General features: G+C 41.6%; 2 protein-coding genes across 5 annotated transcripts in view; one reads left to right on the plus strand and one right to left on the minus strand.

Annotated features, from left to right (window-relative positions):
- Positions 1-1,553: 1,553 nt before the first annotated feature.
- On the plus strand, positions 1,554-6,898 carry tti2 (TELO2 interacting protein 2). The gene is made up of 10 exons (XM_044027029.1): positions 1,554-1,665; positions 2,158-2,635; positions 2,942-3,129; positions 3,285-3,342; positions 3,484-3,612; positions 3,728-3,820; positions 3,948-4,135; positions 4,261-4,404; positions 4,580-4,739; positions 5,382-6,898. Exons 2-10 carry the CDS (start codon positions 2,159-2,161, stop codon positions 5,466-5,468), a joined length of 1,524 nt encoding a protein of 507 aa, XP_043882964.1. The 5' UTR covers positions 1,554-1,665; position 2,158; the 3' UTR covers positions 5,469-6,898.
- cntrl (centriolin) overlaps positions 5,758-27,947 on the minus strand; it is a 33,200-nt gene continuing 11,010 nt past the window's right edge. For 3 of the 4 annotated variants that reach the window (XM_044027023.1, XM_044027025.1, XM_044027026.1), the window contains 32 exons: positions 26,797-26,916; positions 25,806-26,004; positions 24,060-24,151; positions 23,797-23,958; positions 21,418-21,571; positions 20,427-20,515; positions 20,152-20,274; positions 19,912-20,067; positions 19,699-19,794; positions 19,268-19,479; positions 17,395-17,707; positions 17,223-17,294; positions 16,272-16,484; positions 15,872-16,022; positions 15,559-15,806; positions 14,806-14,918; positions 14,545-14,674; positions 14,388-14,476; positions 14,142-14,282; positions 13,507-13,570; positions 13,285-13,395; positions 13,058-13,175; positions 11,904-12,310; positions 11,619-11,713; positions 10,404-10,519; positions 10,040-10,113; positions 9,750-9,809; positions 9,134-9,221; positions 8,620-8,795; positions 8,453-8,542; positions 6,910-6,984; positions 5,758-6,451 (listed from right to left, as the gene is read on the minus strand). In XM_044027023.1, the coding sequence (XP_043882958.1) occupies positions 6,320-6,451; positions 6,910-6,984; positions 8,453-8,542; positions 8,620-8,795; positions 9,134-9,221; positions 9,750-9,809; positions 10,040-10,113; positions 10,404-10,519; positions 11,619-11,713; positions 11,904-12,310; positions 13,058-13,175; positions 13,285-13,395; positions 13,507-13,570; positions 14,142-14,282; positions 14,388-14,476; positions 14,545-14,674; positions 14,806-14,918; positions 15,559-15,806; positions 15,872-16,022; positions 16,272-16,484; positions 17,223-17,294; positions 17,395-17,707; positions 19,268-19,479; positions 19,699-19,794; positions 19,912-20,067; positions 20,152-20,274; positions 20,427-20,515; positions 21,418-21,571; positions 23,797-23,958; positions 24,060-24,151; positions 25,806-26,004; positions 26,797-26,916 (4,479 nt within the window). In that variant the 3' untranslated portion in view covers positions 5,758-6,319. The remainder of the gene's footprint in view (positions 6,452-6,909; positions 6,985-8,452; positions 8,543-8,619; positions 8,796-9,133; positions 9,222-9,749; positions 9,810-10,039; positions 10,114-10,403; positions 10,520-11,618; positions 11,714-11,903; positions 12,311-13,057; positions 13,176-13,284; positions 13,396-13,506; positions 13,571-14,141; positions 14,283-14,387; positions 14,477-14,544; positions 14,675-14,805; positions 14,919-15,558; positions 15,807-15,871; positions 16,023-16,271; positions 16,485-17,222; positions 17,295-17,394; positions 17,708-19,267; positions 19,480-19,698; positions 19,795-19,911; positions 20,068-20,151; positions 20,275-20,426; positions 20,516-21,417; positions 21,572-23,796; positions 23,959-24,059; positions 24,152-25,805; positions 26,005-26,796; positions 26,917-27,947) is intronic. The other variant, XM_044027024.1, reaches the window with a different exon arrangement.

Raw genomic sequence — 27,947 nt, forward strand, 5'->3', positions numbered from 1 at the left:
TGTATAGCACCAAATCATAACATACATTATCTCAAGGCACTGTACATAGACAACATCAAGGAGAGCAGAGAACCCCAACAGTTCACACAATGAGCAAACACTAGGCATCAGTGGAGAGAAAAAAACTCCCTCTTAACAGAAGAAGAAATCTCTGAACCAGGCTCAGAGATGTGCGGTCATCTGCCTCGACTGGTCGGGGTGAAAGGAAAATGGGGGACAGCGGAGAGGTGGGGGACAGAAAGGGGGGACAGAAAGGACAAGAGGGAGATGAGGTAGAGACAGAAGAGAGAGAGAGACCAGGAGCAGATACACAACAACTGTATCAAGTTACAAGTTTATACAGTCAATGATATCGACTTTTAATTATAGCACAATAATAATGGTGATGATATGTATGATATGGATAGCCTTGAAAACTGGATCTGGAAAATATGTGGATGATAACAGCAGTTAACAGCTGAGTTTGCATCTTCAGGATAACAAACAACAGAAATGACCTGAATTTGATAATTTATCCGTGTTTTTGCACTGTGTGTGTGTGTGTGATCACAGTGGCTTCAGCCCACATATCCTCCTCCTTTGAAATCTGAATAAACGTGTGAGTGGATAGCAGATTAATCTGAATGTGTGCAGCCATCAAAGTGGTTAACTCTTTGTGTTTCAGCTCTGATGTGGTCCTATATGTGTAAGCAGGTAGGAAACAGTGTCTAACCCTGAATCTCTAAGGATGATTTATGGTAAATGAGGGGAAATCACTTTTAAATGCCTATATTGGCTTTTAATCTGCCGCTAATATCACCACAAACACCTCTGCTCTCTCTCTTTCTCTCGCTCTCTCTGATGTTCACACAGATTCTCTGATCTCTCCTACATGTATGAACATGACTTCTGTTATGAATGAGCACAGAACTGAAGCCTCTGTGACCTCATCATTTAAAAATAAATAAATAAATAAATTTAAAAAAATATATTTTTAATGGCACAATTTAGTGACCTAATATAATTTTTCAGACACTCCACATGAGGATGGCGCAGATGGATGCATAATAGTAAGAAGAAAAAGAAGAATATTTATGGAGTGCTTTCAGCCATTCTTAAAGACATTTATAATTAAAATAGAAAACAACATAATTTACACATTAAATCAAATCAGCAGGTGTGTGTTGGCAGACCATTCTGTACATTCTGTGATGGGTTTGAAAAGGGGGTTCCAGACATGATAGACTGCTGTTTGATAATAATAAAAAAACTCAGCTCACATAAATGTAAAACAAAAAATAAACAACGACCCAAAACCCGCTGTGAGATATTTCTATAAATATAACGTTTAGTTGACGCTCAATGATGAAACGTATTGGTTTTTGCAGATTCAAATGATTAATGAGTATGACTATATTTTCCATGTAATTCTAACAAATAATAAGGACGCATATGTTTACGTATATGTCAGTTAACTGCTAATATATATAATGATAAAGTTTGAGAATTTTTTTTTACCGGATATAAATAGGAACCTTTCAGAGTGTAGGAACCTTACCGAATCCGCCCGGACATATTTTCCAAACACACAGTCCCTCCTGTTAAAATGTCCGCATGTCTTGTGGCGCCACTCAGAAAATAGCCTCTATGTTGTTTTGTCTTTTAAGAACAAGCCGCTTTTTCAAGGTTAGTTTCCACTTCATGTTTTATGGACAATGAAAATGAACGCATTTGTTTAGTTTAAATACAGATTGTTTGAAAAGACAGGAGACATCCAGTTTTAATCCATGATCATCATCCCCGTTCAAAATGAGTAGACACATAGACAGATGTTGGACAGACAGGAGAGTTATGAACAGATTACTGATCGATCACTAATGTGAACAAATTATATTTAAGACACAGAACAACAAACAAGAAACTAGATGTTTACGAAACTAAAAATAAAATGTGGTTTGTGCTCTTTTTATAAATCATTTCAGCTGTTCTATCATCAGTTACATTACCAGTTCAGGTCAATGGTCATTACCTGACATTTAGTTTCAAATATAACAATTATAAGTTTTAATAAGGAAAATGGAATGAATTTTTTCTTCCTTTTACTTTTTCCACTGTCATCATCATCCTTAATTGTTCCTTCTGTCCTCCTCTCTTCACATGTCTCCTTCCTTTCTCCAGGATGGAACTTTCATCTCTACTTGATGAGCTTCATCTTTCCTCCTCACAGAAGCCCCTCCCCTCACCTCCCTTCCCTTCAATCACAGAACTGCTTTCTCGGCTGCAGGACAAGTTGCTTGGTGCGTCCTCAGACTCTGAAACAAGCTCTCTGTTTGGTCGTGTGGAGCAGCTCTTTAAAACAGCTGATCCTGATTGGCTGTTCTCCCCGGTGTTAGCCAATGATGATGTTGGTCAGGTGGAGCTTCAGAGGGCGTACAGGTCTCTGGTCAGCACTATGATTTGTTGTGCTGCTTTGCCTCTCTGTGAGGACGACTGCGGCTCCCTGACGGCGGCAGCCTATCAGAACGTCCCGAGTCGAGTCATTCTAGTCTGCTCCGTGCTCAGATCACTGGTGGGAGCTCTGGGACACAGGGAGAGGGCAGGACTTCTTCTGACCGTGGCACCGCCTGTATGTGTGTTCGCTGTGACACATTTCCAGGTGAGTATGGATAGAAAAAAACAAAGTCAAAACCTTAAAATATGTTTATGACAAAGAAGTGTTGAATGACACAGAACAACAACCACTGCCACAAAGTGACACTGAAAACAGAACAACCTAAATAGACTCAAAGACACACAGAACACCTCAAAGAGACACATCACAGGAAAGAGAGAAAGAAATACAGAAAAAAAACTAATGCAAATAGACAAAATGACCTCAGACAAAGAAAAACCTCAAAGAGACACAGAACCACTGCAGAGACACATAACATCTTAAGGTCAGTGTGTCCCTCTGTGTATTTAGGATCAGGCATGGACCACCCCCTCCTCCAGAGTGGCCGCACAGAGACTACAAGAGGCGCTGCTTAGGGCAGGTGGCTGGAGAGACTCTGTCCACCTCCTGATGGGAGACACGAGTCAGCAGGAAGAAGGAGGGAAGAACAGAGGAATTCTGGAAGGAGTCCTGGACGTCCTGCAGCCTCATCTTACCAAGTGAGAATTATCCTGACCAAAGTTACTACAATTCACAATATTATTGCAATATTAATATATATTATATGATAAAATCATACATCGTTCCATTCGAGATGAGTAGGCAAGAAGATTTGTTGTTGTGTCCTGACATGAACTCTGTGTGTGTTTTGCAGGGATTTGTGGCAGCGGTCTGAGGCAGTGAAGCTGGTGTTTGGATGGATCCTCCTGCAAGTCAGTTTGAGTTATGATGTCACTGATGTGTTTAAAATGCTGAGTTAGTGTGATGTGCCTTATGAAGTGCTGACTCAGTGAACACCCATTAGTGAAGGTTGAACATTGTCAGCCTTTTCATCATTTTCATGTTTTCTTTAGGTGCCTCGCCCTTTTCTCTCCCCTTACTTGCCTCGTCTCCTCCCACCCCCCCTCCTCTTCAATGACCACTACAGACCAGAGAACTGCATGCTGGGAGTTCGCTGTCTGCATCACATCATAGTCAACACAGTGAGAACACACACACACACACACACACACTTATAACATTTATAGTCCCAGGAAGTATCTGAATCTTTCAATGTGTTAAATGATTGTGTGTGTGTGTGTGTGTGTGTGTTGTCAGTCTGCGTCTGAGCTCCGTCAGTTCAACAGAGCAGAAGTTGTGTATCAAGCATTGTTCAAGCACCTGTATACTTCAGAGGCGTCTGTCATAGAGGTACACACACACACACACACACACACACACACTGTACTGATTGTTCCTCAGATGACATTTTAAATGCAGTTTTAATGTAGAAAGTGTGGATGCAACATCACTGAGAGAACTCTGTCTCTGTCTGTAGCTGGTACTGTCCTGTCTGCTCGACCTGTTGTTGGTTTTTGAGAAGCCCCCCTCGTCAGTCGCCTCCTCCTGCAGGAAGCCCAGTCGCCATGACGATGTTCTACGCCTGTTCTTGACTCACATGGAAGCAGAGAACAAGGTGCCGCTGCGACGCATCTATGCCTCCATCCTGCCTCTGTATATAGACAGGTAGGACAGGTGCACGTGTGATGGGATGGGGACTTGGTCGATCCTCCCTGTCTAAGAATATAAAGTGAATGAATAATAAAATAAAGTCATGAATTTGTTGTGTGTGTGTGTGTGTCTGTGGTCAGGATGGGTGTAGCAGTGTGCAGACACCTGCGGCGGCTGGAGCGTGTGGTGCTGGGCTACCTGGAGATCAGAGATCCACCTGAGGAGATAAACAGGCTGAAGACCCTGGAAGTTCTGCAGAAAACAACAAGAGCAGCATGGCCACGGTCTGAGTGTGCACATAACACACACACATAAGGACTCTCATAAACAAACCATATAAACATAACCAGCTAATAATCCTAATCCTAAAAAACAGTATTTCATGTTCTGTAGTTGTTGTTGCTGTCCTCTAGTGGCCACTTACAGACTAACAGCTGGTGTTCTCATGTGTCTCCTCAGGATGGAGGCTCGCATTAATGTGCTGCTGCGTTGTTTACTGCGGTTGCTGGTCGATGTTTCTTCAGACTCTGAGCTCAAAGATTCAGTGACACAGGAGCTGATGAGTCAGACAGTGATTTGCATCAAGTTGCTGGACGACTGCTCCCTCGGAAAACTACAGGTGATTCTCACCTGAGCAAGAGTTGCCATGTCTGACTAAAGTCTTTGTTGAAAAGAATAGTTCAAGTATTTTGAAGCGTTGTTGTATGAGGTGCTGTCTGAGCTTTCTGCATCCCTACGCCAGGAAGTAGACTCCCTAAACTCCCTTGTGTGCTCCCTAAAAACACACAAAATCACCTGCTATGAAGAGCACCTGGAAAACAGATTGTTAGCCACTTAACAAAAGGCAATACAGCCTTTATAGCTGCTGGTGGCTGCTGTAGATTTTAATAGATAAACTTCTTAAGTGGCTAAAAATAGATTTTCCTTGTGTCCCCACATGTGTACCGTGTTTTCGTTTGTATTTTCAAACACAGTATATAGGACTATGCGATATGGGAAAACATCTTGTCATGATATATATATTTTTTTATACCATTCAATATTGATATATATCACAATATAAGTCAAATCTCTCTGTCAAGCTCATAGTTACGGCTGGGTGATATGGCATATAAATAATATCTTGATATGTGTAGGTTATATACCGATATATGAAAGATAAAGCTAATTATAATGATGCTTTCTGTATGAATAAAAACCTGAACTGTCCTGTTAAGATGTCACCAGCAAACACTGATCTACCTGTCTGTGTGTCTGTCAGCCTCTTCTCCAGCAGGTCAACAGCAGCTGTTGCAGTCCTGAGGTGTTCAGCTGCCTAGCGACTATAACTACACCGACAGAGAGGTGATCCTGGAAGACAGATCGGGAGTAGGACACAAGTGGACGGTCACCGGTGGACGGTCACCGGCCTGCAGATGTCTGTATTTCAGACGTTAAAAGCCTTGGCCACAGTGGACGCGTGAGCAGAAGGTGGCAGAGCAGCATGACTCACTCACTCACTCCGTTAGATGATCAAACATGTTTAAACTCAAAATCACACGAAACAGTTTTGAGGAACTATTTCCAGCAGTTGATAAATCTACACTGGTGGAGGCAGTAGGCCAGTATGAAGGATTTAACATGAGCCAAACATTAAATACATTTCATAGATATCGTTTATTTCATTTAAGAAATATAATTTTAATAAACTTGAAACATACCCATTCAGACATTTATCATTTTTACAAATAATATAATATATTCACTGCGTTAATTAACAATTAACGCAGTGAATAAGGTGATCTCCTTTTTGTTCTGTTAGTTTTCATTTCATAGTCACTTGTCATATGTTATGTGTGTGTGTATAAATACTTTGTAAAAACAAAAATAACTGCTTTAGTTAGGTTCTATAATCTGTAATCAAATAAATATTATATATAATAATAAAAAAGAAACCATGTAATAATAAATAATAATGTAATGCAGTATCACATGAGATAGCATTTTGATTGGCTGGCATGTGATGTTGAAACAGAATGTAATAATAAAAATAATAGAAAATATGGTATATTTATGCTCTTTTATCTCGTACAAATGTAGAACAAACACCTGAATTGCCCTTTAATTCTTCACAGTGCCTGGCTGCATCATACAGTGTCACATGATGTGATCTAAACATTTGATTGGCTCATATGAAGTAGAAACTAGGAGTGTGTGTCATCAGTGAGAGTGTGACAGGAGTGAGTCCAGCTTGTCCACTTTGTCTCTGAGTCCCAGTAAACTGTCCTCTGTCTCCAGTCGTCTCACCTTCAGAGTCTCCTGCTGCTTCCACAAACTGCAGCGCAGACGAGCCTGAAATGTAACATTTTGTTGATTTATACGAAATGATTTGTCTCCGAGTTTTGTTTGTTAGTACAGTGACACTGCTGAAGTCCACCTGTAGTACAGTGGCCCATGAGGGACATTTCAGCACAGTGGTCGTGTAACTCACTGATCATGTGATGTACATCCACACACTATGAAATACTATGAAATTAAGAACAGATACTCAAACTGATGACACAGTTTACTACTGGAGCGGTAGTCGTTCTGTATAACCACATACATATATGTATATATATATATATATATATATATAGATATAGAGAGAGAGAAATGAACGACTTAAATCTGATGAGATTTATCATCTGCTGTAAAAACATTTTAACATCTGGATTCTCTTGAAGTTTAAAATGACCTTGTGTCTCCGTGAGATCACTTGTATGATTAAGGTTTAAATAAAGATTTTTTTAAAAACAAGATATGTTTACTTTGAGTCGATCTTCTTGTTGTCTGAGTTGTTCTCTCTGCAGCTCTGCCTTCCACCTCTCCTCCTCACCTGAGATCTGAAAACACAACACTGGTGTTTAAAACTACTCGTTTTCATCTTCAACATGAATATTTCATAGAAGAAAGGCCAGAAATACACAAACACATGCTGTAGATTGATTACCAAGGGTTTATTGCACCTACACCACATTTATTACTTTGTGACATTTTTCATATGGTGATCTTAAAACACTTTTCATTTGTGTTGGGTGTTCTTGTGTGTATTACTGTATAATGTCTCATATATGATTCATCAGTTTATCAGTTGTCTGTAAAAAGCCTTAAATGATGATGGCAACTCCTGTGAGCAGTGATTTTATCTGTGGTTTACATAAAGAAAAACAAACTCGAGTTTCCAGTAGGAGAAGGTTGCTTCAATCTTTTGTTTTGAATAAAAGTCAGACTCTGGTTGTGTCTCAATCCAGGGTCTGGATCCTCTCAAGTGTGGAAGTCATTAAAATGTGTCACAGCACCTTGCTGCGGTCATTGTAAATGATGGCTCTCTCTAACTTTATATTATTTATTAGCTGTGTCTCCTTCTCATTTGTGTACATTTGTGTATCCTTCACGAGTGAGGTTATCCCAGAAGTCTTTGCACACCAGCGACAGTTCTTTCTTTTTTGTACTTTTTTATTACAGCAACACAAGAGCAGGTTTGGTGGAGCCTGGATAATTGTACAGCAAACTATATAAAAATAAAACTATAAAAAAAATATATTATTTATTATAATATAAATAATTTAATATTGACAGGGACATTCTAAGAAATTCCAACTCATTCTTCTTATTTAATTATTATTATTTGTGGATTAAAGAGAATAATTAAGGAGGTAAAACCTGTGTTTGTTCTGATACTTTATGTCCAAAATGATCTGCTGTGAATAATTAACTATTATAGAGGTGACTGCATTGGTTCAGCTAATGTTGCTGTTAAACTATTGTTGTTAATCATTCCAAGTTAGTAACATTTAAGAGAAATGTTTGGTCTGTCACTCTGAGATACATCTCACACCAAACTGGTACAACACAAAACATCTCGAAATAATACTACTGTTAATAAAAATCTAATATATGTAATATATTATTTTACATCAGATATGTGTAAATCTACCAGATGTTTAGGATGTTTTGGCTGATTAGGGCTTAAATCAGCAGTCAGAGAGGCAGAAAAACTGTGATTCAGGACTTTGAACAGTGGAGGGCAGCGTCTGACCTCTCAGTGTACAGACCGGCAGAATTTTAATGAAGAAGGAGAAGGGAAACCTTGTCGGAGTCATCTCCTCCGTCGGCTGATCACTTGAGAGGATTGAGACACAGCCTCTGTGTTTCAGGGCCATTTTCAGTTGACTGAATTCTGACTGAATTCACAACCTGAATATAAGCCCACTTCATAAAGCCTGAACTGTCCCTTCACACTGCTGTAATCTGTAAAGACCTGCCATATAAAGTTTGATAAACGTGTGTGCCATCTAAGACAAGACTCACCTGAGGACTAAGGGCTGATATTGGACCAGCTGTGGACAGAGAGAAGGATTCGTCGTCCTCCAACAACATGCCTCTGCTGTGGTCCAGCTCCTACACACACATGAATAATTGCATTGACAGATTGAACTTGTCATGTCTCATATTGAATTGAGCTTCTGTTGCTTCACCTGCTCTTTTTCATGCAGCTCCTCCTGTTTCTTAGGCATTTCCTTCCCTTTCAAACAAAGTAGCTCCGCCTCTCTCAGATTTAGCTCCTCTTCTCTCACCTGTAGCTCCTGTCTTTGCTGATTTAGCCCCTCCTCCTTGTGGAGCAGTTTTCGCTCTCTCTCTTGCACCTCCACACCTGATGATGTGTGAAAACAAAAAGGACATTTTTTGTGAATAAATTGTTGTGAAACGAATAACATCAATCATGAAATGTTAGTGGACTCGTCCAATACTGGTCAAAATCACTGGATGAAGATATTGGACAGATAAAAATGTAAAATCCAAAACTTCAATATATAATGCAAATAAATATAAGCAGCAGCATTTTAGCTGAGTCATGTTTGGGCTGTTTATTTCATCTTTATTGGAGAAGAATAATTGTTACACTGTTTGAGAATTGAAATGACTCAGTACGAATGCGTCGTTGAGTTTATGATATCAGTACTGGTATTAGACATGACAGCGTTGACTTACTGAGCTGGTGGAACTGCTGCAGATGGCGCCCCCTGTCCTCCAACCGACACACTGCAGTTTGAACTTCCTCCAAGTTTCGGCACACTGCCTGTGAGAGAGGACATTTTCATCAAATCAGTTTTATTTGTATTGTACCAAATCACAACTTGCATTAAATCAAAGCTCAGACTTACAATATTAACTGTCTTACGATTCCATGACATTTTTATCACATAACATCTAACAGCTAAACATTTTCATAACATTTACTACATATTATATAGAATCTTCAATATCTTACTATTTACCACACCATAGTTACCATAGCCCCTGTGGCTGGGGTCAATTTAGAGTGTCTATTTAACCCAGTAAATATTTTATTACATTTTTTTTTACATTTTAATCAGAGTCATTTTATGTTGATGTTTATGATTTATGACTCACTATATGACATTTTTATGACGAATTGGCTATATTCTGTAACATTTTATTACTTTTTTAATTTCAGCAATGTAAAGACATGATACCTTCAGTCACAGCTGTTTCCTGAAATTTTCCTCATATTATTAATCTGTTTCTATCTTCTTATTCTATATGTGCACCACTGACCAAAACCTTTATCTGGTGTATGTTGTACCTGTTTGTGCTCAACCTCCTCCTGTAACTCCTTCAGTATTCCGGCTCTGTGCTGCTCCTCCTGCAGAAACAGATAAAACACATGAGTTTAGTCAAAGGAAAGGCAGTGAGTGTATATACTTGTGTATGTGTTGCCACTTTAAGACCAGTAGTCCTCATAGAGACCAAAACCTGGTCCTAATGAGGAAGAACCTCTTTTGGTTATGAATAAGGTTAAGCCTAACAAATTAGTTAGGCTTTCCAAATAAATAGAAGTCAATGATAACTGTGTGAACCTGTGTGTGTGTTTACCTGCTCGAGAGTCAGTAGTTGTTTCTTCCTCTCCTCCACTCGTTTATTGAGCATAGACAGCAGCTCAGAGTTCTCTATAATGTTCGATAGTATAAAATAGAACAGAAAGCTTAATGTAGTGCCCGTTTGTCAGGAAAAAAAAACATGTTCAAAAGTACTTCAAATCTTAACTAAATCAAACGACTACTATTGCACCCTGGGCAGGAAGTGGTATCAGATAGTCTCTAATTGATTGCATTCATTGAACTCAAAAACCACCTCCCAATGTGGTTTTTGAGATCAGACCTGAGGACGCACTGGGAGCATTCAGACCTGTACTTAGCGCTGTCCCCATATGACATCAGATCTTATAGTGATGTCATACCATTAAGCTGCTCCTTAGTAGCTGCTGTATCTCTGACCACCTCCTGTTTGAGGAGCTGGGCGTGGCTGTGCTCCTCCCTCTGTTTTGCAAGCTCCACCTCCACTGCAGAGAGACACCTGACTCTCACACACATAAATAATTATTATCAAAATGAATGTCAGTGTACAATGCCATGAACAACCTGAATTGTTAATTATTGTTAATACAGGTATCTGCAGGTTTCAGCAAGTCAAATTTAAAACTTTTTAATACCTTTTTAATGCCACCTTGAATTAAATTTGATACCGGAAACACTATAAATACAAGCAATTTGATATCTCCTATCCCCTCATTGGAGTTGCAAGACTAGTGCTTAACCACTGTTCTTAAAATCCACAAAACGGCGTCGCACCAAATGCTGTTCTCAGGTCAGCACTAGTAACAGTGCGGACGGACCGCTGTCTGCGGCGCTGGCCCCGGGGGAAAGACACTATGGGATATGGCTGGGGTCTGTTTGTGGCTCCTGGCAGCGGTGCTTTTCGCACTGCATGTGGCTCTTGACAGCCTTCACCGCCATGGTGCCGAGCTTGAAGGTTGATTTGCGCACGTCGTCCAGCCAACCCTCATAAATTTGCTCTTAGCCATGGTCGCAGATTATGGCAGGTAATCATTTATATCAGCACCTCTCTACATCTCCTTCTCAAAGAAAAAAAAATGACATTAAATAGTCCTGCCCCGAAAAATGTAAGACCTTTGAGTAATGTATTTAAGACCATTTTAAGACATTTTAAGGCCTTAATTTTGGGACTTTAAGACTTTTTAAGGATACGCGGACATCCTGTAATAAATCTATTCTTGTATTGTACTGTGTGGCACATTTATACAGACAGTGTTCAACAAGGACACTGTTTCTCCATCTGCAGTCATTACTGCAGTGGCAGGTCACAGTGACTCAGTGCCTGCTGCATCAGGCAGTGACCCCTTGATACGTACCTAATGAATGGTGATTGTGTGTTAAATGTACTGTATACACTGAGACACTCTTCATGAAGTAATTCACTTCATGAATCCTGGACATTATTGTTAAAAGTAAGTCTCGACCACATTAAACACAGATGCAGAAGTAGAAAACTGCACATTCTTAAAGGAGCCTGCAGGCAGAAACCACCGCAGTAATGACACTTTGCTTACAACTGGAAAGTCACAGGATTTGTCTTTGTACGTGTGTGTGTGCACCTGTCAGCATGCCGTCGTCTGGCCTCCAGGTGTTTACACTGCTCCTGCAGGCTCTTCTTCTCTTCCTGTGTCCTGCTCAGCTTCTCCTGTAGCTCCTGCACATGAACGATGACAAACATCATCTTCACTCATGTTTTTTAACTTTTCAAAAGTAGTACTGCTTATATGTACTTAGTTACTTTAAATACAATGTAGCGTCTGAAACAAATTGAATGTCACCATTGAGACAAAAATCATGTCAAATTAGAATGAAGATCTGTTTCTGATGTTAATATTGTGACAAACCTGAAGTTCTGTTTGTTGCTGCTTCATCTGTTTTAGAAATGACTCCGCCTCTTTTATGTGCGACTCCATTTCCTGTTGCAGCCCAGCCAGCTCCCTCTTCTTCCTGTCCACTTCCTCTTGGACTTGGTACAATTCCTTCACCTTCCTGTCCACATCCTGCTGAGTCCTTCCCAGCTCACTCTTTCTATTCTCTACTTCTTCCTTTATCCCGTCCAACTCCGCCTGCGTCCGGTCCACCTCACCCCGCTCCCTGTCCAGTTTGTCCATCATTGTATCTAATTCGTCCCTCACCCTGTCCAGTTCGTCCTTCTTCACGTGGAGTCGCTGGGAACTCTGGGTGTGTTTGGTTTTCACTTTCTCCAGCGCCTGCTGCTCTGCCAGCAGCTCCTGTAGAACCTCTTTCAGCTCTAGATCCAGAAAAATATGTAAAAGATTTCAATGATAGAAAAACTATACCACCTATGTTTGAATTGAACCCCTTTAAGTCTGGCTTTCACAGTTACATATACAATATCGTCTTGGCTACTGTGACAGGGTAAAAATATAAATATATGTATTGTTTTTCCAAACACAAAGAAAAGTATTCTGGAACAAGGATCTGAATATTCTCCCTCAGTGTGAAAATGCTGAAAAGTGAATAAATCACAATAGAAGTTAAATGAAAATATTCACCTTATTCCTGGAGGTGCTACTGAAGAAATGATAATGAGTGGAACATCAGGGGCAGAAGCAGAAGCAGCAGTAAACATGTTCTTTCTGGTTCTTTCTTTCTGCATGGATTCAGGAATGCACTGTTTCTGTAATTCGTGATCATCCTGCAGTTTGTAAATCACTGAGGTAGAAACTTAAGCCCAGGCTTGGTGATGTGGGACAATACGACTCTGTCTTTGTTCTCTTTGCTCTTTGCTTGTCTTTAAATAAATAAGATTGTGTCCCACGTCTTTTTAACAAAACATGACTGATCATATTGCTGTGTAAATACTTTTCAGATTATTCCCAAATGTTTCACAATTGCTCTCTGTGATAAACAACAAAGTTATCATAGAAAATGTCAGTTCTGCTTCTGTACCATGGGCCATAAGATGACGGTAGATACAGGAAACATGAAAATTATAGACACTCATTTAAAAGGTAAAACATGTGGATCTTGTTACCTGCTCTGTGTGTATGGATTTCTGACTGGAGTGTGAGGAGTTTCTGCTCATCCTCTTTCACAGCTGTGACTGTTGACCGCTTCTGTCTCAGTAGCACCTCCTGCTGCTCCAACAGCTCCTACACACAGATCAGAAAACATGTTTCCATGGACCCACTGTACATCCACAATATTACAGAGTCCCTTCTTTACCACTTTACCACACCAAGGTCTCTTCCTCATCCTCACCTTGACTGTCCTCTGCAGTTGTTGCTCTTCCTCTCTGACCTCCTTTACTCTATTAAGAGCAGTCTGATGCTCCTCCCTCCTCTGAACCAACCTCTGCTCCTGCTGCTCCACCTGTAGAGAGGACAAAGCATGTCTGCCATCTTCCCTGAAATGTCCAGATGACAGCTGCGACCACATCAACATTTTTAGTGTACTTACAGAAATGATAACATCTGTCCTTACCTGAGTATGGATTGAGTCCAGACCTTTCTGAGCCTCTTGACAGTCCGACAGCAGATTAGATAGTCTGCACACACACACACACACACACACACACACACACACACACACACACACTCTTAAATATAGATCGGGATATTGGAAGTGAGATTGTATGAGCTACAGACACACAATGACTTTGCCAGGAACCAGCTTGAGACATGGATGCCCACCCCCACCGAAAACATGACACAAATAAAAAAGATTTTAGACATTTGACTAAAGGCTAATGAATAAAATCCACACCATCATCACTCTTTCTTTAATTAAGTTTCCACTGGTAGCCATGTTTGCAGAGAGAAATTGGATTCATGTCACAGGTGACATCACTTTCATACAACCACACTATCCCTGAACTATCCATTTCACCACCACATTGTGAAGCCTCACAATTTCTTCACAATGTAATTCTTCTGATCTTCTCACGGTTAAGGTCTTCAGATGTTTGTCCCCTGACTCGTGTTTAAAATGTTTATTACATACTGGCACCTTGAGGGCTTTTGTTGTGAAGCAGCTAAAGGCAGAATGTATTAGTTCATTCAGTCATTAAGAAGAAATCATGTTTTCGTGATGAAAAAACTACCTCAGTGTGTCTGTACCTGTCAGTAGCCGACCGTATTTTGGTGCCCAGTTGTTGAAACTCCTTCTCTCTGTTCTTCAGCACCTCGCCCACTTCACTCACAGTCTGCTCCACCTTCTGCTTCCTCCTCCTCAGGTCCTCCACCTCTTCCTGCAGCTCTCTGAGACATCAGTTTATAAATGACATGTAACACACTTGTGATAAAGAATTCCTTTGTTTCTGATATCAGTGACTGGAGGTCAAACGTCGGCCTGGGATAGTTTACCCGACTTGCTGTGTGGCCTCCTGCAGACAGGTGGCACTGTCCTGAGCTCTGCGCTGCCACTCGTTGGCCTCCCACTGGGCAGAACTGGCCTGGAAAAGAGAGAGGCCTGTAGAGCTGCAGTGTGATGGTGTGTGTGTGTGTGCGTGTGTGTGCGTACCTGGTCTCTGGTGTTGTGTATGCAGCTCTGAGCCTCCAGCAGCAGCTTGTCAGCCTGACGGAGTTCAGCTCGTCTCTTCAGAAGAGTCTTCTCCACACACTCCACCTCATCACACACCTGCAACACACTCCTGCTCCCACACACACACACACACACACACACACACAGACAGACATAAACTCATTATTATGATGAGGTTTGAGAGATCAGCTTGTTGATGTGTGAACACACAGACAGTGTATGACTATGTGTGTGTGTTACCTGTGTCGTCGCAGCGTGTGTCGAATCTGTTTGGTTTCTAGTCGTAGTTTCTTCTTCTCTTTGTCCAGCCTCTCTGCTTCTGTGTGCAAACACTCACACACGAGCTTTTCCTCCTGACGACACATACAATTTAAAAAAGGCAAATTTGAAACAATTATCACAAGGTGTTCATACTTTGATATTTCCTATAATTGTTCTTAAAGCTGCAGTAGGTAGAATCTCTCTAATAACAGTTGATTATTGAGTTGGGATCTCATTTGTTTTGACTGATGTCCTCTCATAAGACAAGCATGGACGGAAAATATAATGTTTCTGCACCTGGCAACGGATGCAGGAACAGCTGGAAACTGCTGCCTCAACTGGTTAGTTAGTGGTTATGTACTTTGACTTATTTATACGTTTGAAACGTCTCTGATGAAACACACAGAGGGGCACATGGCTAGCACGGTTGCTTCACAGCAAGACTAGTCCGTATCCAGACTCTGGCTTTTCTGGCGACCTGTCCTGTGTGTACCCTGCCTTCTCCCTGTGTCAGATGGGATTGACTCCAGCTGCCTCATGTGGAGGATAAAGCAGAAGACAATGAATGAATGTCACTGATGTAGAATATGTGGAAATGTCTTTCACCAAAACTTCTAAAGGTTTAGAGTAATCTGCTAACACCATAAAAAACAGCTTTAGTGAACGATGTTATCTGATGCAGGTGTGTTTGACACATGGTAGAAAGTCCTGCTTCAAGCTGCTGTCACTGACCGTGTCTCTGTGTTCAGGGACATTACAGTGGAGAGCTGAGCCCCCGGGTGTGCGAGTGGAGACAAGAGCTACAGGTGAACCACAGAGCAGCCAGGCAGGTCCAACCAGGGGAGTGTGACAGTGAGAGAAGTCAACAGAGATGCCTTCAGCTGGGTCAGGAGGAGAAGGATGATGAGGAGGAGCCCCTCCAGTGGTGTGCCTGTCTGTGTCACTGTCTCCTCTGCTGTCCCTGCACTCTGATGCAGCTGCTGCAGAGAAGCTCAGGTCAAACACAGTCACATGGGAACAATTTTCAAACTCAGGCTGTGTGTACCTCTGTCAGAGTCCATGTTTGTTGTAGGGATGTAGACCCAGTAGCCTCCTCCCGAAGGTGGTCTGCCCTGATGTTGCCCCCTTTCAGGAGAACTGAGGTACTGCAGACCCAAACCAGAGTCCTGAGTCCCCTGAGAACCCATGCTGTGAACCTGAAAGGGACAGACAGAGCTTATACCCCATCATGATCTGAATTCTGTTTCCCCCCTCACAGAAATATTTATTTTAAAATGTCATTTAGAGAGATAGTTAAAAGTGTGGTTGAATGAAGCACTGACTGTGTTCAGATCCCAGCACAGGAGGTGCACCAGGAGCCTGAACTCTTTTTGTTTATATTCACGGTTTCCATAAGATCAGATTTGTTTGATCTGTGTTTGAAATAAAAAGTAGCGAATTCTCACACTGTGTCCTGGAGGTATGTAGCACCACTTTCCTTCCTCCTCGGGCCTCGTCCCAGATCTGTTCCTGGTCTTGGTTTTGTTTCTGTCCTGGTCCAGCTGCTGCCTCAGTCTGTGTGTGTGTCTCTGGGCTTCAGCCAGATCCGCGTTCAGCTCTTCCACTGTGTGCATATGTTTGTCCTGGTGAGAACTGCCATCGACCTCCTCATCAGTTCTCTGACAAACACACACATACATTACAGGTATGAGTTAAATAGTAGATGAGTTCACACATCTACATCTACTGACCACATGCCTGCACCACACAGTAGAAGAGTAATGCTATGTTAAAAGAAAGATCTTTAAGAGTAGAGCTGTCAAATTTAATGTATTAATCGCTGCGATTAATACAGCCGAGATTAACACAATGATATCATTTAATGCAGTTAACTCAAGTTTGTTTTACTTCTGTCGTGCGCTGACCTCTGACATGACATTACCCACGCGAAACAGTCACTTGCCTGCAGTCAGTCAGATAGGAGAGACTGAGGTAGTAGCTGAAGATGGAGAGGTTTCATTTTTAGACGCCGAGCGACGGAAGCATCAAGTGGAAAGTAAGTGGCAAACTAACCCCTCTACGCACGGATAGTGTCCATAATATGCTGGCTCCATTTGAACACCTACCCTGCGTGGCTGACTGTGCTTTCATTCTCTCTCTCACTTTATCATGACAAATGTGAATGTCTGAGTTTCTGAGGACATTTTCAGGTGGATTTTTTGGTTGTGACGTTAACACTTGTTGCATACAGGATGGCAGTCATCTATGTTGAGGCTTTATTGATAGCCCTGAGTCTCTTTGAAATCACAATGGTGTCTGACATGCACACTGTCTGACTGTCCTCAACCACTAGTCCTCACATCATGACTTAACACCCATTTATTTTCCGTTTTCTTAAACATGAGGCATCTGCTGACCTGCTGCAGCAGAGTGTCTTTCTGCTGTTGGACCTCCTCAAGATGCAGTCGATTCTGCTCCAACTCCAACTCCTGCAGGAGATAAAAGCTCATTAATCTCAATCAATAATTTGAATCTGTAATTTGTCAGATTGAGGGTGTTAGGGTTACACGCTGTTCATCTGATACTGACCAGGTGTCTGTTTCTTTTGTAAGACCTCTGCAGTTGTTCCCTGAGTCTCTGCAGGTCTTCCTTTAGCTTCCAGTCTGTCTCCTGATCCTGCTGAACACAGTGGGACACCTGGTCCTTACCCTGAGTCTCTAACTGGGCTTCTAGCTGGGTTATGTGGTTCTGGTTCTGAGCTAGTTGTGTCTGCAGTGTGGCTATCAACTGCTGGCTGTAGTTGTGGTCATTTTTCATCTGGTCCCTGCTAGTCCTGGTCTGCTGCAGTGTCCTGAAGAGCCGCTCCACACTTCTGGACAGCATGTCCTCAGGACCAACAAGACTGTGGGGGGACAGGATTGTGTTAGAGGTCAATGACCACAGTAGGAAATGTCCTCAAGTGAACCCTCTCCATTGGCCCATTATACCTTAAGGATTGGTCAACTGTGAGGACTTAAGAGACACCTAAATGCTGATCAGACTTAAGTTGTCAAGAAGGGTCTTAGTCAGTCCAGTTTCAATTGGTTGGTTGGTGTTCATGACATGTGTTGGGCAGAGAATCCAATGTAAGACTCATGGCAAGTTTCCACCGGCTCTACTCGCCTCAGCACGGCACGGCGCCGCAAGTTGCTTTTCCACTAGCATAGTACCTGGTATCAGGTACTTTCTTTAGTGGTTGAGTAGGTACTATGTGTGACGTTTCCAGACTGCCAGCCACTGTGCTGTCACAGGAAGAGACGTCCGACACAAGCCCAACAATGCCAAGCTGTAGCTCAGTTAAAAACACTTAAAACTCCTAAAAACGTGAGATAATCTCCAACAATTACCAGGGAAATGTCTAAAATCTCAATTTTTACCGGAGGAGTCTGGTGTATTTAGCGACAGCACTGTACTTCTGTTAATGTAGCTGATATATTTCCTCCTCAGCCACTGGACTCAAACTGGTTTAAAGTAGATTAAACATTGTTTGGCTTATACAGCAGAAATAGCTCAAGTGGAAGAGCACTCACTTTGAATGTGCGAGGTAGTACTGTAGAGTAGACACAAAGAAAGCTATGGACTGCATTGGGATTCGAAACTCGTGGGCACTTCTGTGTCATTGTGTCACCAAAATAAAAAAATGGCCTCCAGCTCATGTATACAGTATATGCACACACACAAGTGCATCATGGGAACAGATTATGTATTATGAATTGAAGCTGAATTTTTGTGATAGAACATCTGATGGTATAAGAAAATAGGGTTTGTTACACAACCATGCGTGTCACATGAGTAGCCACAAAAATGTGACTGCTTCATGTGTTACACTGTGACCCACTCATGATAAGTCAGTGAGAGTTGAGGGCTGTGCTACTGTGGAGTCTGTACTCTGATCAAGGACATTTTGAACACTTTATGATCCCTTTCTCTATAAATCAACACGCAGAATTTGCTTTTCCACACTTTATAGTTTATGTTGAACACACTAATGTTGTTGTAAATGTCATAGTGGGCGCACTTGTGCTATTGAACCGTGCTGTAAGGCTTGCCACAGATCCATCTTTATATAGACAGTGTGATAGGGAGTATTTTTTCCCTTATATTTTTCCTCATATACACACATTATAGGCTAAAATGAGGACAAAGGTAAATTCATTGATAATTATTTTTATTTTAATAAAAATATCTAAAATAGAGAGACAAAATGCATCGGCGAACATGGAGAGACATTTTCCAGTGGAATATAAATTATTCTGAAACTGTAGATTTGTTTATTAATGTACACCTTGTTGTGACACCTTTTGATTGGACATCATAACCTTCGTCATCTAAGGTTAAATCATCGTATTTACCTCCGACATGAAACAGCCTTCTGGGCTTGAGGGTTTGAACACTGGGACTGCGACTGAAGTAGTACTGGTACCTGTGGCTGTCCTCACTCAGCTCCTCTGTTCCAATCTGAACCCCCTGATTATCTAGCAGGGCCTCTGTGAATTGGTCCAGTTTAATTCTGGTCCAGTCGAGGTGGGCCCTGGCTTCTGTAAACTGGGTCCTGGTCTGGTGTAACTCGGCCGTGGTGTGGTCCAGTTGGACCTGGAGTCTGTAGGTGATGTACTGGACAGATGATTTGTCTTCCTGCAGGCAGACAGACAGACAGACAGAGACACAGACACACACACACACACACTTGTTCTTCTTCCCTTATGATTTTATGAGGAGAAGACTTTTCTCATGAAAACAAACAAAAGTAAGTTGTTTGATTTTGATTTGATCTGCTCTTTTTGCCCAGTGTAGTTTAGACTTTGACCAGTTCCCTCGGTGTGTGTGCGCGCGTGTGTGTGCGTGCGAACTGACCTGCAATGTGTCAATGATTGACTGTAGCTGAGACTCTTTGACCCCTCCGATCCCTTTCTCCTTCTCCACAGCTGCCTGCATAGCCTCATGCTCCAGCTACATGTGCACACATGCATACGCACATGCACACACACAGTAGCCATCACACATGTTTATACTCAAGTTCAGAGGTCATATCATGAATGTCAAAAGTGTCATGACCGCCAGTGTTACCTGTCCCAATGTGACCTGTCGATTTAGCTCCTCCCTCAGCTGCTCAAGCTCCTCCTCCAGCTCAGCCTGCTGTCTGCTGCTCTCCACCTGTCTGTCTCTCAGAGCCTGGGTCTCCATCTGCAGCATGGACAGCTCCTGCTGCTGAACAGACATTTCCTAAAGACAGACAAATGCAGACTGAGTCAAGACTTATTGATTCATTGGTAGAGAATCACATGGAAGAATCATGAAGACACTGACCTGTGTGTGTGTCCTGGCCGCATGCTCCAGCTGCTTGCAGTGTCTCTGAGTGTCATCTAGGTGGAGCTGCAGACTTTGGTTCTCATCCTGAAGACTGTGAACCTGCTGCTGAGCATGGCGAGCCTGTCAGATGATTGATTAATCAAAATAGAGAACATCCCATAACTAGACACTAAGATAAAGTAGCACATATCAGTTTTACTGTGTGATGACACTGTTTATACTGTTTTTTAAATCACATAATGAAAAGTAGATGACAGAAGACCAACGGCCACCTGCTCTCTGAGTCCTCTCAGATACTCCTGTAGCCCACAGATGATTCCCTTCAGATCCTTCTGCAGAGCTTCATTTGCCAAAATCTGGCCTGGAGGACGTGCAGGGAGAGGCAAAGGAGGGGAAAGAAGAAGAAAAAGAAGAAGAAGTCTTGTTATCAAAAACAACTGAGCTTTGATAACCACCGTTTTTAGCTGCCCACATGATAAACAACAACAATCAATACACTAGGCTTCCACTAGGCGTCACCATGGGACCAGATGACATGATGATAATTATCTGAATGTTTTCAGCCGTTGACTAATTAAGTTCAGAATAAACAATACAAAACATCAAACCCATCAACTCTGAGATCAGCTGAGAGCAGGCATGTTCATGGTTAACCATCGGTCTGATAATTGCTGTTAGGAAGTCAACAGATTAAAAAGATAATCATAAATCCAACAAGGTTTGTTTCATTTTGTTCGTGTGTTGATTTTCTGAATGCCACATGCTGTCAAATGAAGTTTTATACCAGCAGAGGGAAAAGCAGTTGCACAAGAAGACTTCAAAAGCACAGAGAAACAAAGGCAGTCTAAAAGAGAGCTGTGTCTGCACCAAGGCATAGAGCTGCTGGATCAAGTGCAGCTAACAGCACTGTGACAGAGGTAAAAACTTCCTCAGAGACAAAGCCTCTCCTCTGGGGAAGAAAGCATGCACCTCCACCAAGGATGTCATGTTTTAAGCTACTAACTAATACAATGTTTGAAATTCAAACAGAGAAAATAGAAAGATGCATTTTAATATTTATTGTTAATTGATTATTAACATGTCTAACTCTCAGTAAAGGGAAATGCACGAAATTTGCAAGACCTGATACTAAAACCTGAAGCCTGGATCGAGTCAGGCAGAGTTTGGGTGAGAGTGGAATCTGCTTAAACTGAAAGAATTGAAATTCAAATCATGGGGCTGCAGTCCTACTGAGGCGCTATGACTGGTCAGCAGTCTCCTCACCATCGGTTAGTTGTTGCTCCAGCTCTTTGATCTCCTGTGCCTCCAAGGCAATACGCGACAACATGTCGTCGAGGCGTCCCTCCAGCTCACCCTGACTCCTGCTCATCCTGTACAACAGGTGTTGGGCAGTGGACTGTACAGTGGTCACATGGGCCTGGGAGGAAACAACAGCCAATCAGCGAACACAGCTTTCTTGTTGGTTAAAACCAAGAGTCTCTGAAGTCTTAGAGCTGAAACAATGAATCGATTAATCGACAACTATTTTGATAATCGATTAATCAGTTCAAAGCTTTTTTCATGATTAAAACAAGATTTCCAATTGTTTAAGCTTCTGCAATGTGAGTATTTTCTTAATTTCTTTGATCCGGATAACAAAGAAATCATTAAAAGTTGGTTTGCGGACAAAACAAGACATTTGAGAACATCATCATTTCCAGGTTTGACAGACACCGATCTACATTTTTTAAGGTTTTCTTATTATTGTATACATATTGTATGGGCCAAACGATTAATCGATTAACTGAGAAAATAATCGACAGACTAATCGATCATGAAAATAATCGTTACTTGCAGCTCTAGATACGATAAGACTGTTCCATATACACGTTTTAAAAGCTATGGTATGTAGCTTTTAAATTAAAAGAAATGTCTGTTACATTCAAACCATCATTCAATCTCAACTGTCATATGGCGAAAAGCAGGAAACACCCTGGACAGGTCGCCAGTCCATCACATGGCCACATATGGAGACAAACAACCATTCACTCCTCACACCTACGGTCAATTTAGAGTGTCCAATTTACCTAATCCCCTTATTGCATGTCTTTGGATTGTGGGAAGAAACCAGAAAACCAGAAAACCCAAAGAAAACCCACACACATACGAGGAGAACATGCAAACTCCATTGCTGCAAAGGCAAGAGTGCTGATTGAGCTTGTTAACGCAAACAAACAAAAAAAAACAATGACAGCAATCGCACAACAACACAACAGAAAGTGGTCTTCTTAAACATGTCTGGACACAACATGTCTCTTTCATTTCACTCAGTCCTGGAGGCATCATGGTTTCATCCTAATTCAGTTCAGTTCATCCTCCTGATCTCTGAAATTGGCATTAGAGATGCATTGTTCAGTGTCAATGAAATCTGTTGGTGTAAATCAGGGCTGTAACGTCTCTGCCTGTGTTTGATTAAATTACACTCGGGACAGTTTTTCATATCTCATACTGTAACTGTTTTATTCTAATGTTTTATTTTATATCAACATATTCTTATCTTCTAATATTTAAACATGACTTTTTGTCATGTGTCTATAAATAGTCTTTCTATATAAACATTATTAAAACATGAATTCCCTGTTGGAGTCTCATTCAGTGTTCATTGTCCTCACAGCCGTCTGAGTATCTCTGACTCTGCCCTCCTCCGGGCCCTGCTGGCTGCCATCCTGCATGATCTCGTCCTCCTCTCTCATGTCAGCTCACCTCCTCCTCCTCTTGGCTCTCCCTCTTCTTTGCTTCTTCATCTTCTTGTCCTCTACATGCCTCCAGTCACTGTTTTGTCTTTCTCCTCTGATAAAAACTTGTCTTCCTCTTCCTCGCCTCCTCTATGACTTTGAATCAACACAGGAAATCTGTTTCCCGGCCAATCAGACTGTCTGCTGCAGAGCAAAAACAATAGACAGTCCACTCCCATTGGACAGAGAGGACTAAATCTGAGAAAGGCCCAACCTTCAGAGGGGGTTGCCCTGGGGGGAGGGGTCAGAGCTTCTTAAAGAGACAACAACTTGTTGTTAGCGTGGCTGTTCTAAACATGGACACAGATTTACCATAGGGTTTTTACATATAATGTATATCTACAGTACATGACACGTTACTGAAGTTTCACGACATCACTTTATTCAGTGATTATTCAGCATTTAATTCCTGTTCGACTAAAGAGCTTCCAAGTTTAGACTCCTTTTGACTCCTGAAATAAAACCGGATGAAAACAAAACCTGCTTCCTGCTGCATAACGCTTTCCTGGAAGTCTACATATCATGAAGGCATAAATGTCAATACAGTGATATTCAGCCCTGCAGTCTGAGAGGCAGAGTGCTCAGACTACATCTTCACAACTAAATACAATTGATATATACTTTTAAGTAATTGTACCAAACAGTTAGTGCACAGATGGGGCAAAGTGTTCAAAACCTCAAATTTCTTTAATTTATTGTTTACAGGATCAACTTCCTCTTCCTCAGTGATGTCAAAAAATAAGGCAAAAAAACAAAAAACTATTTCCACTAGGTAAATAAAGTGAAAGTGACTGTATCAAAAAAATAAAACTGCTCTTTGACCTTTGACTCTCTGTCTTACTACTACACAACCATACCACGCACTTACTAAGCTCAAATGTTGTGGGTCTGAGTTATCCTGCGTCTTCAGCTCATCTCTCTGTGTCTCTGTCATCCATCTCTCCATCTGTCTTTGTGTGTCCTCTGCTTTGTCTCTCAGCTGCTGCAGGACCAACACCCTACTTATGACATGACATAATAGTGCCTCTTGCTGGACACACATAGAAAAACAATCATGTATGAATTGAACAAAGACACAGTTAAAAAAGAAGTAGTGGGTATATATATATTTATATTTAGCGTGTGTATTACCTGTACGTGTGCTGTTGATTCATTGACCACTTTGAATTCTACTTGTAACTGCTTCTCTGTTTGATGAGCAATCTGTGGGAGTTCAGCCTCAGCTACACACAATCACAGAGAAGGAATCAGTAATTCAGCAACACCAAACTGATATTGGACAGCAGGAAAAAGCCACAGCCTCTGGAGAATGCAGGCACCTCTCCTCCAAGGCAATAACTCTCGCATGCTAAGTGAGCGCTCTACCATTTGAACTAATTCTCCACAGAGAAACTCTCCCTGTAGCTGCTGTGCTCGCCCCCACTGGAGGTATAATGTTTCAGAAGGAGGGTGTTCGTTTAGGAGCAGTCTGCTGAACTCTGTCGACTGTGGATGGAATCCAGAGAAAACAACAAGCCAACTTCCCACAAAAAGACTACAGCCCAGCTGTTGAGACCTGGTATTAACAGCTGTCCTAAGAGATTTCTACACAAACTGACAGTAAGTGGATCTCTCTCTCTTGACATAAACTTGACATATGTATTGTTTTCACTGTGATAGAGCTGCAGTACCTCAGCAGGCAGACACACATGGACTTGATGTTTGTGAGTGTGTGTGTGTGTGTGTGTGCACGTGTGACATAGTTCTGTAGTCTTTTACACCCAGTGAACTTCAGTGGAGCATCTTTTTGTGGCTGTGGTTTTTCACCGTGGCAAAGATTAATGGTGCTTAACATTCCTGGAACTATGTGTTGGAAATTGAAACACGGCTCTTGTTAAACCCTGAAGTTTCCTGTAATTACACAAAATGCTGCAACCTTCTGGGCAGGGATTTATTTGGGGCCAGATGTTTACTTGATGTACTTCTATTTAGTCTCTACTGTAGAAAAGCATATAGTTCCTAGTGAAGTCCCTAGCTCCTGCAGTAATAAGACTCCTATAGTCAGTGTTGCCCGAGTGGCCCACGTGAGGGTGAGAACCAGCTCAAGACTGGAGTGCTTGTCCTCATTCAAAAATTGCTGCCAGCAGGGACGAGGATTTTAGCCAATTAACAAAAGGCTCAACAAATAAAATCTATGCCTACATATCTTCAGAATATATTCTTCACTTTATCTCACCATAAGACAGACTTTTGTATTTGGAAATTTAAATGTCACCAACCATGCTCCCACACCAAAGGCCATAGAGGAAATCTGTGTTTGTAGCTTGCAAGGACAGCATCTGCTGCTCTTCTGCTGCCTCGTTTGGTGAATGTGTGTCACTTACTGTTTGTAAATCAGAACAAAAAATTCTAAAGTCTATTCTCTAAAGTCACAGCATTTGAATTACTGATGGAGGCAGCAGCGGATCTACAACTCCTGAGTGTCTAGTCAGAAAAGTTTCTTTAATAACACACACATATACTGTATATATACAGTATTTAATGGACGTAAGCAGCTGTAGAATTTTTTAGGTTAGCCATTTGTTTGTCGAACTACGCATTAATTCCTCATACAATCACGCTTCAAAAAACATTTACTGCTCCGTTAAACTTCCTCTGAGGTAAATCAGTGAGCAGGAAGTGCTTAATAAATGTTTATCCTTTAAGTTAAAAGTTGAAATGCATTGTTTTTAACTTTAAAAATATGTATTAAACAGAATTTTTACATTTTTCTACACCAAAGTCCCTCAGATTCTCCCATAATATTGGATTGACAGACATTTCTGTGAATTTTGAATAGACTATCTTTTTAAAAATATATTTTCTCTCATTGCCGATCACCAATGTTTCTGCCCTTACCTGCATTCTGCTGTGTTCTGCAGTCGTTCAGCAGAGGATGCCTCATTTCCAAGTCAGTGTAAGCATCTGAACCCTCCTGGGACTGCAGGGAGGGAGAGGGCGAGGAGGAGGAAAAGGAGTTTCTGGGAGTAGAGGTGATAGTGTTCCTGATGTGTCGAGCCTTGCCAATGTATGGACTTTCAGCTACAGCATCAACTCCCTGATGAGACACACAAGTGTAAACACGTGAACATGTTTAATGTCTGAACTTTTGATTGGTAGCTCATCAAATATCAGAGGTGTCAAGTATCAATATCATGCATTAAAATGCATACTGGATGCAGCTCCAGTGATCACATACAATTGAACCAGGGCTTCCCTGCCCTTTATTCAAATACATACTGATGTCATATGCGTTTTTTGTCTTAAAAAAACTTATTTGGCGATCAGTGTTAATATTGTTGCTGCAAATGCAGTAATATTATGTATGAGTGCTGATTAACCCCTAGGACACAGGCATTTAGGCTGCTTTTTTCCATTACTAGGCGATAAAAAAATGTGCACTGGAGTGTCTTATATAATTTTTCTCTTTTTTTTTTCAGCAAAACCTTTAGGCAAGCTGATGAATAAGATTTGTTTTCATTTTCATCAACTATATAAACATACCTGAACAAATAGTACTTTTTAAATCAGATGGAATTCGAGAAATTTGGAAATACGTCACAGTTCAAAGTTTGCTTTGAAAAAAAAAACTGTCTATTTTATGACTTCTGCACAAATATAACATTAATCATAACGTTGACCCAATGGTGTTTACAGTCCTTAGTACAGATTTATGTAAGTTGGGCAAACTTTCCAAATAAGGCGTCAGTAGTGCAGGAATCCCAGTACTTTCTCTATGGACCTCAACTTGGTGCTAAAGGGTGAGTGGTTTACAAACCTAGGTTTTCAGTCAGAGAAGGCTGTCTAACTACGAGATACAGTAACGTGGATGGTCAAAGTATGTTGTCACCTGTGAGCTGCAGTATGGCAGAGGGCTGAGTTTGGTGTCAAGCTTGTAAAAAGTCAGCTCCTGTTCCAGCTCATACAGTCTATGAAAGGCTCTGGTCAACTCAGCTGTCGTCTTCTCCAGCTGAAGACACAGAAGGATTTTTGAGAAGGGTGAGACTGCAACAGGAAGTCTTGAGTTACATTACAAATAAACCACACATGAAATAGAATCGGATGATGTCTTAATTGGGGAAACAACATGAAGGAACACCTGAGAACACTGTATAAAGCAACTGTTGCAGTGTCCCAATAGTCAAAGCTGCACCTCCAAGTGTGCAGCCAACAGGGCTACTGCACTTCTAGTTTTGTGTGGCAACAGTTTTATTCTTTGTTTTTATTATTATTTTTGATGAATATGATTTTATGTGGGCCACACGGTGGTGTAGTGTTTAGCACTCTCGCCTTGCAGCGAGAAGACCCGGGTTCAAGCCCCGGTTGGAACAAGGGCCTTTCTGCATGGAGTTTGCATGTTCTCCCCGTGTGTGCGTGGGTTCTCTCCGGGTTCTCCGGCTTCCTCCCACAGTCCAAAAACATGCAATGTGGGGAATAGGTGAATTGGACGCTCTAAATTGACCATAGGAGTGAGTGTGAGAGTGAATGGTTGTTTGTCTCTAGCTGTATGTGGCCCTGCGATGGACTGGCGAACTGTCCAGGGTGTACCCCGCCTATCGCCCGATGTAGCTGAGATTGGCACAGCACCCCCCGCGACCCTCTGGTGGAGGATAAAGCGGTTAGATGATGACTGACTGACTGATGATTTTATGTCACACTGAAGTAAATGGAGATGCATCAATGCAGACGCCGGCGTGTGATGTATCTCAGGCTGAGAGACAAACATGAGTCAAATAATTTCCCTCTGTGGCTCTGTCCAATTGGCTTTCATGACATCATGACATCAAGTTCACATTTTTCAACTCAAGCACTGTTGCGATCACAGCTGAATGGATTTTCACACAAATTGCACTTTTTACATCACCCAGCACAACTGACATGGAATTTGCATCTACTCACCTTTTTGTAAACTTAATGTGTGAAAAAAAAGTTTGCTCCACATTCAGCGTGAACGATGACTTTTGTGTTGCAGTGCAGATGAATGGAAACTGAGACCCAGAT

This window comes from Solea senegalensis, linkage group LG5 (genome assembly GCF_019176455.1).
Source record: "Solea senegalensis isolate Sse05_10M linkage group LG5, IFAPA_SoseM_1, whole genome shotgun sequence".
In the NCBI taxonomy this organism is placed as follows: Eukaryota; Metazoa; Chordata; class Actinopteri; order Pleuronectiformes; family Soleidae; genus Solea; species Solea senegalensis.

Excerpts from the sequence above, each read along its gene's own strand:
- tti2 (XM_044027029.1), top strand. The coding sequence starts at position 2,159 with ATGGAACTTTCATCTCTACTTGATGAGCTTCATCTTTCCTCCTCACAG. Across the intron at positions 2,636-2,941 it reads TCGCTGTGACACATTTCCAG|GATCAGGCATGGACCACCCC; the intron begins GTGAGTATGGAT and ends CTGTGTATTTAG. Across the intron at positions 3,130-3,284 it reads CTGCAGCCTCATCTTACCAA|GGATTTGTGGCAGCGGTCTG; the intron begins GTGAGAATTATC and ends TGTGTTTTGCAG.